We start from the raw sequence: 13663 nt of genomic DNA, 5'->3' as shown, positions 1-13663 counted from the left end.
ATTCTGTCTCACTCCCCCCTCCCCAATTTAAGGAGGGCATGCAGGCTTATATCCCATTTCTTCCCAGGCTGTACTCTGAATTTCTCTCCCATGCCTTCTACTTTTAATCTTTCTTTTATATATTGTCTTCCCCCATTATAAAATCAGCTCCTTGAAGACAAGGACTATATTTCTTTCCACTTCTGTATGTATTCTGAATACTTAGTAAGTGCTTAATATATGCTTATTGACTAACTGAGTTATTTTCAAGTATTTTTGAGTAAAAGACTAGAGCTGAGTAAGAACTCTGAAATGCAAACATAAAGATCCAGAGAAACCTAGAATGGCTAACAATCTATTAAGGGCAGAAAAAGCAAATGCCCCTTCAGAACCATAAGGTCTCCAAAGGCTTTTGAGGGAGCTAAATAAGAAAAACAGAGGTCCTAGGGGAGTGAGGAGTGATTTCCTGTTCTGAAAACTTTTAAGAGAGGAAAGAGAAAGGTAGTCAATCAAAAAACATTTACTGAGTGCCTACTATGTGCCACTAATTACATAATACTTATTTGTGTGTGTGCTGATCTCCCTAATATACTGTAAGATTCAGGGGGAGGAAGAGACTCATTTATATCTGTGTCCCCCGGTTCCTAGCACAATATCTTAATAACTGATTACTGAAACAGAATTTAAACAATAATTATAGACAACTCAAGTCAGCAAAAATGTATTAAAAGTCTCTTGTATGCGAGGTACTGTGATAGATGCTGTGGCAGATGCAAATACATGGTCCCCAATCTCAGAGTTTACAGTCAATCAATCAACTCTAGTACAAGCATGCAGATACACAAAAAGTATAATGCAAAACCGAATAAAAACTATTAGAGAGGTACAAAGTGCTATTAAGGGTCATGGAAGAAAAGTTCAGGGGTTCAAGAAATCTTTAGACCCATTACATGTTTTCTAAAACTTTTCATACTTGACAACACAGAAATACTGTTGCTAAGGAAACAAAGTATACAAACTAGCAGTGCCGCAGGCCATTTTTTTTTTTTTTTTCAGTTTTGAAAGCAAAAGAAGTCTTGCTATGGGCAGATTTTAAAAAGAAAAGTAAAGCTCAAATCCAGTTTGATCCAGATTCTGGACCAGTGCTGATTGATTCAAGCAAACACTGTATGTTTAAGTAGACCCTGTTTTGGTCACATTCGTCATCACTTAAGCTTCTTTTACAAACATGCCTGGCAGCTATTTTTCTTCCGGAGTGTAATTTAGATTTGGGGAATCTTAAAAGAACATTGTCAAAGGGACCGGATCACAATGGGGTAGTTGCAAGTGAAGTCATACTTGTATTCTGCCACACTTATCCAAAAACACTCTAAAGCCGCCCAGAGCACTGTCTAATAATGGGAACTTTAAGAGAAGAGGAACCCCAGTCACAAAAATCAACACTGATGAAGTACAAACCTGAGTGATCTTGCCCTTTTCACAGACGGATTATATTTTGAAAATTTCTGAATCTCTTCTAGGGGGGAAAGTATGAAAACAAAGGCTGCTGCAAGCAAGTACTTCTGAGCTGAGGTTGCCTGAGACAATCTGGGGCCCTGCCAGGATAAATTTTTAATGACTAAATAATTAATTCCTGAAAATGGGAGTTTTTAATGCAAATCCTGACAGCCTTTAAGTCTTCAGACCTACCAGGTGGTGGTGGTTGTATAGCATTAATCTTTAGCAGCATAATTTTAAGAACAGAAAATACCCATCCCACCTTCAGATGCATGTGTCATAAATTTCCAGTTGCCTATAGTTAATGCAAAAGTAATTAGCTTTTCTTTATATGAATAATACTCTTTCCCCATACACAATAAATACTGCAGGAAAAATTTACTCTGTAATTGTCTGCCATGATTTAAAATGAAATAAATAAATAAATAAAGACAAAGAACAGTTTAGCATTCTCAGCACTAGGAACATGTGAAAAATTATTCTCATTGCATCCAGTCAAATCCAGTCCAACATTGGGACCAAAGCCACATGTATATTTTATATATAAATCTATATAAAACTCCATCTATTGCACTCAAGAGACCTAAGCTATCAAACATTTACCATCTCTTAATACACAAGTGGTGCTAAATGGTACTGGTTAGTAAACATTAGTCATGAGAAAGTGTCAATATGGCTACTAAAATCCTAAGTGATGGAGACAACATGGCCAATGCTTTCAGAATATGTCACATAAGATTTGCAACATCTATTTACTTGTGAATAATTACACTGCTGCTTTTAGGTTATAAAGTAGGGAAATGTAGTATTATAGGGTATAAGAATGCTGCTCTGGGTAGAAAGTTTATTTTTGCTGGAAGGAGGCATGTTTCATCAACATAGCTTCGAAACACATGAACTTCATTTAGATGTGGAATATCAAATCCAGTAATAAACTGGAGCAAAAAATAAAAACAATATAATGCTATAGTACAACACTCCAACTTTCGAGACAAAGGTCCTTTATTCTTTTTTTAAAAACAAGGAAGGTTAAGAGTGAATGATATGACCAAATCATATGAAATCTGGCTCAGAATGGTTGACTATTGAATTCTGTGCACAAGATCAAAATTTTATCATTCATAAGCCAAGAACATATTCATGCATCTACATTGTCAGAAAACTAGAATGGTAGTAAGAACTGAAGAAAATAATGGTCATGGCATATCTGATAGAGATTTTAAAAATGCAAGGCAGCTGCATGATGCAGCAGGTCTAATAGCAAATGGGAAGAGAAATGGATTAGCATCAATCACATAGTTTTGGTTCTGTCACTTGTATAGCATTTATACTCTTTGTTTCTCTATGAAATGAACGTCTTCCCATTTGGGGTTATTCTTGGAGGGAATAATGAAAGAATTAATTTTTAAATATAAACATCTCAACAAAACAATACATCTTAGCATTCCTCACAAGTGAAAACAAAGAAATTCAGGTGACTATGAAAAGCATTGTACAAAAATTAAAAACTTAAAATAACTCTTACTTAATCCAGTTCATCAGCTCCACTGTGTCTGGGTCATAGAATTCTCTCAACTCTGATAGCTCCGCCATCATTCCTGGCCAAAACTAAAATGAAAAATAAAATTTACCTCCCACAACTATTATGAATATTAAATGCACAAAACTATGCTTTTCAGGAAGCTCAATTCTTATCAGCAAAGTGAATATGTGTATGTATAACACATATGTACACACACATAATACATGCGTACATGTATATTAAAATGTGTGAAGTCAAACTTATCTTGGAGCAGATTAAAAGAAAGTTCTTCTGAGGAGCAGATTTAAAAAAGTTTCCAGAATTTGGGGACGGAGGAAGGATAGAGTATACCTAATTAAGTGTAGAAAACATCAAAACTCTCACTATATGTATAATTTTTTGCTATTATGCATTATGTACAATAATTTAAATACTACTAATATACTTTAACATCTTTAGAAAACAATGACAACTATTATTATTGTATCACCACTGATACTGACTGTACAAGATTCTAAAAAAATTGGGAAAAAAGAATAAACAAATACTATTAGACAATCAGTCCTAAAGCTCTAACTTGAGATATTAGATTTCAATTCTTTAATCAATTCTAGATTATTCAAGGTCTGAAATAGTCAATTAACTGATTAGCCATATTCTTTGTCTTGTTTGCCACAAAAACATTTCTCGGCTTATTATTACTACTCATTCATCCCTCATCAAGTGAGGAAAAAGGGGAAGCCAAAGGGGATGAAATTCAGGTCAGTTGTTAGCATTTCTGATTATTCATTTCTTGAGAAAGCAAGTTAAAACTTCTGCCTACAATGAAGCTTTTGTATAATTTATAATTTCAATTATTTATAGTCCCAATTTCCATGGCAATTTTTCTTTCTTGGTAGGTGACACAATTAAAACAATTTTTCTGACCAGTTCACTGTCTTCATTTTATTTTTCAAAAGTTCTCAGTGATGCCTTTTGTTTTTAGTCACTTCCTGATATGTCCCCCTGCCACTGAAGCCTCTTTTGTGACAGAGAAAAAGTTAAGCAAAACCAACTGACATAGAGTCCACTTTAGACCGTGTATTTCACATTTTCTACCCATAGTCTCCCACCTCTCTGAGACGAGAAAGATAATGTTAAAAACATAGAATGTCAATTAAAAACCTTAGACTATTATAACTTGAAGCATGTGAAAGATCTCCAGCTGCTTGCCTCCCCCTACCCCTCCACCAATTCACATCTTCCATGGACACTAAATAAACTTGTTTCCATCTGTATAAAAATGTAACTAATTTCTTGAACCACTGCCTTTTAGAAGAAGTAATGCTCACTTCCTCTGGACCCGAGGTTTGCAGCACTTTTCTTTTAATTTTTTCATTGTGGTTGGTTTAGTAACTTTAAAATTAAAATGTAGTTTTAAATAAAGTTTGGACTTATTTGTAAAAAAAAAAAAACAAACAAAACCAAAAACAATAGAATGTGCTATGATTGGGTATATCATTCTTGCACAGGGGCCATGCTGTTCTCTCTATCACTCCAATTTTGGTATATGTGCTGCTGGAAGCAAGAACCATATTGCATTTTTCTACATCTTAAAAACTCTTTGCCACCTGCCACTGAGATCCAAGGATTTAATATGTGTAAGAACCTGATATTACCATATTGGTTTGAATATAGGCTACTCTCTTCACACAGGATCTTTTAAAAAGACATAATAGCAAGGCATTATAGCAAATTAAAAGGAACCTAAGAAAGTGAAGACATTTAGAGTGGTAAACAAATAAGGTGCTAGGTTTTTTGAGGTAAAGGGTGGGGGGAGGTCACTCTACTACCTTTTTCTTTCCCTCTCTTTCTCCTCCCCTGAGTTTCAAACTTGGAAACTCCACCTACTCCTGGGATCCACCACACCTACTCCTCCTTCCTTCCCCCACTAACTTTTCTGCTCTGCGACAGTTCTACTTTTCTAATGTCTTTGTAGCTGTGAGTAGCATCTATCTACGAATGGGAAGAGCACCTTGGATAAGCAGTGGGACAGTGTACAAACCCTTTGAGAAGTCAGTTTTCAGTGATGCCTAGCTACCCCCATACCTCCACCTTCAATTCCAAAGAATCCTCTGTTGCCCTGGGGAGAGGAGAGGGAAAGAGAGCTTAAGAGTTTCACAGTGAAATCCCTATCTCTAAAGGCAGGGATGCAAGAAGTCACTAGCAGCATGTAAGTGGGAGGGCTCTGCTTTCTTTATCTTGTAGCACTAGCAGTAGGGATGGCTGGCAGGGAAACTGTTGTTATTGCAGAAGCCAGGAAAATTTAAGCTGTGCCTATGATAGTAACAGCAGGATTATGAGCCACATTCAAGTTTCATATGAACCAGACTTGGGGAAAGATGTGTAGCCTACATTAAGACCAATGCAGTATAATTACTTTAGCCATTTCAAGCTTTGTTGAGTAAAGTGACTTCTTCCTGAGCACCTCCTCTTTGTTAAGAAAACTGAAGGGCATTATAGAAGAAATTAATCAAATCATGGAACACTCCATCCAGATGAAACCACTTTAAAGTCCAAAAACTAATGAAAAAAGAAAAGCAGTTTGAAAGGACATGAAGCAATTACAATCTAAACTAAACTAAGTGAAAGGCAAGTATAGTACCTTACTTACTACTTTTCAAGTTTCTTGCAAAATTGTTAGCCACTGCAGGGGACAATTTGTGCAGTTTAGAAATCTCTTGGATCAGGTCATTCAATAATTTAAATGTCACTATTATGGTGACGTAGCTGGCCAGACAAAAGACTTATTTTTTCTGATATTTAAGAAACTGAAGTAGAATTAATGTTGTTCTAGGAATTAATTCACTAGAGTTTGAGGATTTTGGACTATTAGTAAAGTAAAAGGTAGATGATTAAAAAATAACTCACTCTCTTTTGGGGCTTTTGAAGAAAATAATTATTTTTTGCTAAATTCAAACGAACAAAAAATATGAACACAACTTTATATCCTAAGATGTTGCTTCAGGTAAATTCAACATTGAATATTTTTAAATCCAACTATAAATATCCAATTCCATGTAATTTCTTTTTTTTTAATTTTATTTTTCCCATGTAATTTCTGCTCTATTTTGATCTACCAAAATGATTTTGGAACTAAAACACCAGTTTTCATGTTTTCTGCAAATTACAGTCAAGAGTCAAACATTTCTTTGACGACTGACTAGTCTAACTTTATGAAAAATAAAGCAAAAATAGGGTTAAGTCAAAATCACAAATTATAGGCTACACCTAAATGGGCTAATGTCAGCAAACAAAGAAAACCAGACTTACCTTATAGCAAAGATAGATGAGTATTAATACTGGTACTGAATACCTCATCATTTTCATCTACATGGAAAAAGCATTAATTAGTTTACAAGCATTTTTAGCACTTTTTCTTTCAGGTGGTAACTTGTAGACATTTATCTTCCATAAAATGGAAAAACAACTTAACACAATCCATTATTGACAATCAGGAGAACTAATGACATCTAAGTGTCCAATTTAAAGTATGCGTTAGTCAAGGTATTTGTAGCTTCTATCATATTGCCACCTAGTGAATTTATAGGAAAGAACAAATGAAAGCTCTATTTGCAGACATATAACACCCAAACCTTTATTTAAAGCATTCCTTACTATAAAATTCTAAACTGCCTGCTCTTTTATTTTCATATTTAAATAGTTTGATATTTGATAACCTTTGAAAAAGTGGAATTTTAAAATATGGTATGAAGGAAATAGGTAAGATATGTAACAATGAATAAAAGCATAACACTGACCCTCTTTGGTGTGTAGAGATGGACCAATTTTAAAAGTAACTCCCATATGTCACTGCTGCATAAGCCAAATGATGCAAACACACACATATGTGATGTCCAAAGATACTTCATCCTGTAAGGTTAGAAACATACACTTTATCTGAATGACTAGCTGAATTTAAATAATTTCTGAAAATTAGGCACTTATAGAAAATATGAACCTGACAGCTTTCTTATGCTCTCAAATAATTGTCAAAAGGTAAACTATAGAAACAATGAGATACTTTTCTGTCCTAAGCTTCATGAATTACTATAAAAGTCATAAATGAGTGATTTCTTTCAAGACAAAATTGTTATAGAGCTATCTATATCTTCTACTGGGAGAGGAAGAGTGGGGGAAATCATGAGTATTGTTATTATTGGGGTAAGGATCAGTTTCTAAATACATAGCTAAAATTACAACAAAAACTGGAAAAGTGGGAAAAAATAAAGGCATGCAAATACCTCATAGTGCTAAAAGCCAAACATCCAAACAAAACAGAATGCATCAAGTTGTAGGCTGTTCCAGGCTTCAGTGCAATTGTGCATTTCCCCATTTTATACATGGACTGAACATTAGTAGAATCACTGAATAAAATAACACAGATAGACACAATCAGAACTAGAGAACTGATTTTAGTTTAGTAAAATATTTTTGTAAGACTTGTATCCATACATATTTAGAAATGTATTAAATTCCCTGGAACCAAATTCACCAGGCAGGTCTAATAAACCTGAGTTTCTGTTTAATTTGATAAAAAGACTACTTATACTATAAATAAACTAACAACTAGTGTTGTGGCAAATACACACTTGATTTCCATTTTAGATGTTAATTTCAAAATGTATATATCATTTTGCAAACGTACAGAATCTCTAGGAAATTCTGATGCAAGAGAAGAGAGCAAAAGTGAGATTATGTCAAATATTTTGGGAATTTTCACTTAGAAAAAAAGAAACATCTTTAAATTTGGAGAGTAATTCATGTCCTTTAAGGAATAAATAGGGGCAGCTAGGTGATGCAGTGGATAAAGCACCAGCCCTGGATTCAGGAGGACCCGAGTTCAAATCTGGTCTCAGACACTTGACACTTAATAGATGTGTGACCCTGGGCAAGTCACTTAACCCTCATTGCCCCACAGGAAAAATTTTTTAAAAATAAAAATAAATAAATAGAATAATACTGAGGGAGGAAGATTTTTTTTAAATTATGAGACATTACTTTAAGATGTAAATGGGTATACTTTGAAGTCACAATTTTTTCAAATGCAGTAAAAATTTTTGTAAATACAACCCTGGAGGTAGCACTGGTACAGTGGGAAGAACCCTGGCTTAACCTGAGTAAGAGGAATTGGGTTCAAATCCTAGACTCCCTAAGGGGAAGTCCCTTAACCTCTGTTAGCCTCTGTTTTCTCATCTGTCAAATGAGGAGGTTGAACTAGATGGCTGTTAAGGTCCCTTCCAGTCCTAAATCTACAATCCTGTAACCCTACTCCCTTAAGTCTTCATATACTCTACAAGTCTTCAGATAATAGTTTTTATAGTACCATAAGAATAAAGCATGATTGAGGAATAGCTAACCAAATTGTGGTACACGAATGTTATGGAATAAGACTGTGACATGTGTGAAGAATACTGAGAAGTGTGGAAAGGCTATAAGAACTGATGCAGAATGAAGTAAGCAGAACCAAGAAAACAATATACACACACAGTCTACAACAATGTAAATGGAAAGAAATTTACAACAAAAAATCAAAAGTAGATTTAACAAAATTATAAAGATCAAGCAGGACTAGAATAAAGAAATACGAGAATACACCCCCAACCTATCCCTTCATGGATATGGAAGCCCCAAAGGTGTTACTGCACATGTTTTCAGACTTTTCCAATGTATTGATCAGTTGTGCTGGTGTTTTTAGTTTTCTGGTACAGGGAGGAAGAGAAATACTTAGGATAACTAGGGTGATATAAAAACCAGAAAATATAAATAAAAACTTGAAAGAATAAAGCATGATGTTTTCTATTTGTCTCTGTAACTACAAACATTGTGTATATGTGACAAAGTGAAATTTATAGGTAGCACCAAAAGTTAATGATACAATTTGTAAGCTCTTGGCAGGTAGCACTTTGAGATAACTTAGTTAACACATAGTTTTTTAAAAATCAGATTAATATAGCACATTTCATTTGACAAAGTTCTTACTTGGTAGATTATAGATATTTTAAAATGACATTGATGTTCACAGTCAGTTTCCAAACTGGAAGAATTCCCACAGTATGTGGAGCATGATGGGTACTTTTATTTAATAACTCTGAGCCTGCTCTCTACTACCTTAAGTAACTAAAAAAAATGCCAATTTTTCAACCTTGTATTTAAAGGCCCTCCACAAAATAGCTCCAAGCAATCCTTCCAAACTACTTCTCCCTCTCAGATACTCTCTATTCTGACTAAGATGGCCTATGAATAGAGTTCCCCAAAGTCAGCATTTCTGGTGTCAGTGCTTGGACTCTTTTTTCACTTCCACCTCTTTGAATTCTTAATTTTCTTCAAGCTCAGGTGCCATGAATGCCTATTGTAATTTTTCCTTTACACCCCTAATTATTAGTGTATTCTCATTTACCAAATTATGCTGTATTTATGTGAAAGTCTACAGGTTGTATTCTCATAGAGTGAAAACTCCTTGAGATCAAGGATTATGGTGCTTTTTTCTTATAAATATAATTTATGTATAATTATAGAATATAATTCTTAGTGCCTTGCATATAGTGGAAGCTAAATAAATGTTTGCTGAATTTCCAAATTCAATTAAGCAGTGATTAACATGTTGATAGTGTCTGAGGTATACCAAATAATACTGAATCACAAAGCACAGAACAATTTTGTCTACTTTCAAGAAGCTAAATCAAACCTTACATTAAGAACAAAAAAGAACACTGCTGAGAGATACTAAAATTGTGCATGGTTAGAGAAATACTTTGTCAGTTCAATCTTATTTCATTCTTAATAATCATAAACTGCTACTATAAAACAACTAGTCTTTGGTTATTTTAATGCCTTTTACTCAATACAGCACTCTGGTGACTATGAATCACAGTTCACTAGTACTTAATTGACACAGTAACTATATATAAAAAGGTATTTCCTTTGGAACATAATTATGTTTTCACCAATTATAATAGTTCCATTTTCTAACAATTAATTCTCTTTCATCTCATGATGGACTATAAAAGCAAAACAAATTTTATTAAATGATCCATTCCATCCTATTCAAATCGATAAGTACTTATTAAGTACTTACTAAGTACCAGAAATTGTGCTAGGCACAGAGGATACAAAAATAAATACAAGACTGCTATCAATGAAGCTTAAAATCTAAAAGGGAAGAAAGGCATAATCAAAACAATTACAGAATGAGGGTGAATGTGGTAAATGCAAATGAGAGGTCCAGGTAAAATGTTATGAGAAATTTGGGGAGGAATATGTCAAAAAAACTTAGAACTCTACTTTTTCCCTTTGATAGCTTGATGAACATTCTAAGAAAAAAAGTCTGGCAATTACTACTTAATCTTTTGCTAGATTATTAAAAATTGTTGTCTTTTTCAGGTTCGAGTCCCAAAATAAGGCACTAAAAAAAATGAATGACAACCAACTCTTGATTTTCTATGGAAAAGTTGCAGTTAATTTTAAGAAGAAGGTGGCAAGGCAATGGACACTGATAATACGCAAAATAAGAAATCCCAAATTTACAATAATTTATAGCTAAGACAGAAAATTCACCCCGCGCCCCAGGAGCTAAATAAACACTAAGTCTACATATACATTCTACATCTGATTTTTGTTTGTTTTCATGTCAGCTAAGTCTCAAAAATAAAGATGCAAACATAATGTAAGAAGAAAAATGTGATATTTCTAAACCAGATAGTACCTGAGGTTCCGAAGAGCAACAACAACAGCCACTATCACCATAATGGAAAGAACAAACATGTATGCATAAAAGAGTAAAGTATGTGACAGTCTTTCAAGTGTATTAAAGGGTAGGAGACCAAAAGCTTCTTCACATAGGTACAGATTTGCATCAAAATCCCTAAAGAACAAATGGAAAGTAGACTATTAAATTCAATGCAAGATAAATATTTTTATTCTTCAGGCCATGAGGTGGCATCCAATAATAACAGGCATTTATTTTCACCAAATTTTAAACTTTGCTGATATAATTTTTAAAAGAGAGAATATAATTTTAATCCTACCTTGTTGCTCCAAACCCAAATTTTGCCTTCAGAAATTTAAATATGTGTTCATCTGACTTTAGATTAAGAAATTGCTATTGGAAAAACAAAAATTGCTATTAGTACTTTGGGCATCATTTCTTGATATTTACCTATAAGAAGCATGAATAATAAAGATTCTTAACATATTAATTAGAATTTAAAAATAATCTGAGACTTTATGCTTTAGTTGAATGAGGCATCTGAATGTTGATGAGTTTTTACATACAAAAATGTCCAAAAGTCAATAATGTGATCTGAAAATTTGAAAACTTTCAATAAACACTATCAATATCATACAAATTCTTGGTCTAGGACTCACTTGTTAGTAGCTATAACTGTCAAGTCATACAAGGAAAGATAATTCAAGCCATGCCATCTAAATTCTAAGGAAATGAGTAATTCGTACATCATTACAGAATGGCATGAACAAACTGTACCTGGAATTGGGAACAACTCCATCTGAAAGACAGGGGACTCTGTCTTTGTAGATGAAAAAGACTTCTATAAGCCCAAATTTTAAATTTGATTGTACTTAACTACTTATTGGGAGTCTTCAACCTGTGTCTAGAAAGCTTAATCACTCAGAAGTTGACAATGTGAGATCAAAGAAAAGGAATGAAATACAGCAGGATAGAAGGCGTGATTAACTTTAGGAATTCTAGAAATGGAACTGCAATATTATAGACTTGTGTTTAAAGTATACCAACAATATCTAATGTTGATCTTATTTAACAAATCACTTTATGTTACTTTTGAGGTATTTTTAAAAGAATCTTTCTTCAAGTACTTGTGAAAGTAAAAGTGATTGTGCCAACCTACCTTAATAAAGCTATTGAGAAAAATGGTCAAACATAGCACCAGGGCTAAGTGGAACAAAAGTTTCCAGAGCCTATTAAGGAAGCTTCCAGTTTTCAGATTTTTCTAGAAATTAAAAGGATTGAACTTTAATTATTTTATAGATACTTAAAATGATATTACTTGACTTCCAGAAAGATTTGTTGGTGGATTCACTTGACCTCCCTTACCTCCTCTCCCCTCTGATTAGAGGGTGATTAGAGTTTGGTACCCACCAAACTCCTCTCAGAGCTTTTCTTTATGGAGCAGAAGCTGGACTCTCAGCTCACTTCACTTTGCATCTACTGCCCTGCCTGGTTTCATCTTCATGGAACAAGATGCCCCTGTACCAGGAACCCTTATATCCCTTCCTGATTCCCCATCCCCATCCTCACTGTTTTTCTGCCTTGTTTTGTGTATTATCTCCCCTTTATATCATAAGCTCTTTGAAAGCAGTGACTGCCTTTCCTTCTATTTCTTGTACCTCCAGTGCTTAGTCAAGTCGTATGGCCTTAATAAATGTTTACTGGATTGGATTATTTGATGCAGAGGTAAAATGAACCAAAAAAAAATTTCAATCAAGCTACGCTATTAGAATGTCTTTAACTGTCTACTTAGAAAATGCCTCATTTTTACACCTTTTCTCCAGTTTTTAATCTTCAACAGCACTGGCCAAGTGCTATAACATTGAGTATAAAAATCTACCTATAATATGCTGTGGAAATAATGCCCTTTAGTACTGAGGAGAGCTGCTTTTGTATCCTCAAATAAGATTATAAAGTGATTAATACTACACATTATCATACATGTCACAATTGATAAAGTATAAGGAATAGCAAATATGATTAAAGCTGATTATTGTTTTTTAATAATTAGCCAATGTAACATAAGGTCATTTTCTGGGAATCTGAATATTTTATCTGTAGTAGATGCCATAACCCAGAAAGCATGGTTAAAAAAAAACAGAATTTTTTTTCCTTCCCAAAATACAAAATTAATCTTTATTTAGGTAGTGTGTAACAAAGGCAAAAGACTTTACTTTAGCATACAGAAAAACAAGGATCTATCCAATTAAGTCAAAACTTAACATAATTAGTCAATAATTCCTATTAATTTTTGAGACAAAAGGATTATTTGCTCATCTTGAGAAGTCTGAAATTCTTTTTAAAAAATCTCCAACTTATCTGTGTCACCCTGGGCAAGTCACTTAACCCAAATTGCCTCACTTAAAAAAAAATCTCCAACTGCCCAAATTAATTTAAATTCACTAAAAAATATGTAAAACAAAAATTACTTTAAAGAATAAGCATATGTCCCATACAGCTCCATTTTGGAGGTAGAGTAATGGAGAAAGATGAGTATCATAACATCAAATGATAGGGTTATACAATTCCAAAAAGGCTCTAAATTCCTATTTTTCATAAAAGAATAGAGTTGCCCTAAAAGTCAATCAATAATATATTTATATTGTGGAGACAATGTAAATATATTTTTTTAATTTCCTCACCTTTAAATCAATACTTTTTACAAAAACTCTCTAATGTAACATAATCAAAATCATCCATTTTGCATTTCATAATATTCTCTATCTCTTATTTGGTCATAAACTATTCTCCTTTCCAAAGGAGATCTGAGAGGTAGGTGATAGAAATGAGGCCTTTTATCAGAAGTACTGGCTATAAAAATTGTTTCCCAGTTTTCTGTCTCCCTTCTAACTTTGGATGCATTGCTTCTGTTGTACAAA

The 13663-nt window shown here is 33.6% G+C and overlaps 1 protein-coding gene and 1 non-coding gene across 3 annotated transcripts in view; both read right to left on the bottom strand.

The window, feature by feature from the left end:
- Positions 1-13663, bottom strand: part of DPY19L3 (dpy-19 like C-mannosyltransferase 3) — an 85625-nt gene that overhangs the window by 22597 nt on the left and 49365 nt on the right. The window contains exons 10-16 of one of the 2 annotated variants that reach the window (XM_043988076.1): positions 11905-12006; positions 11065-11138; positions 10743-10901; positions 7282-7404; positions 6799-6910; positions 6311-6367; positions 3002-3084 (exon numbers count right to left, since the gene is read on the bottom strand). In XM_043988076.1, the coding sequence (XP_043844011.1) occupies positions 3002-3084; positions 6311-6367; positions 6799-6910; positions 7282-7404; positions 10743-10901; positions 11065-11138; positions 11905-12006 (710 nt within the window). The remainder of the gene's footprint in view (positions 1-3001; positions 3085-6310; positions 6368-6798; positions 6911-7281; positions 7405-10742; positions 10902-11064; positions 11139-11904; positions 12007-13663) is intronic. The other variant, XM_043988077.1, reaches the window with a different exon arrangement.
- LOC122745020 lies at positions 4464-4565 on the bottom strand. The gene has a single exon (XR_006355327.1). It is a non-coding gene; the product is annotated as a U6 spliceosomal RNA (small nuclear RNA).

The sequence above is a fragment of the Dromiciops gliroides genome, chromosome 2, assembly GCF_019393635.1.
Source record: "Dromiciops gliroides isolate mDroGli1 chromosome 2, mDroGli1.pri, whole genome shotgun sequence".
In the NCBI taxonomy this organism is placed as follows: Eukaryota; Metazoa; Chordata; class Mammalia; order Microbiotheria; family Microbiotheriidae; genus Dromiciops; species Dromiciops gliroides.
The sequence above is the reverse complement of the archived record's forward strand: the minus strand, read 5'-3'. Positions and strand labels throughout refer to the sequence as shown.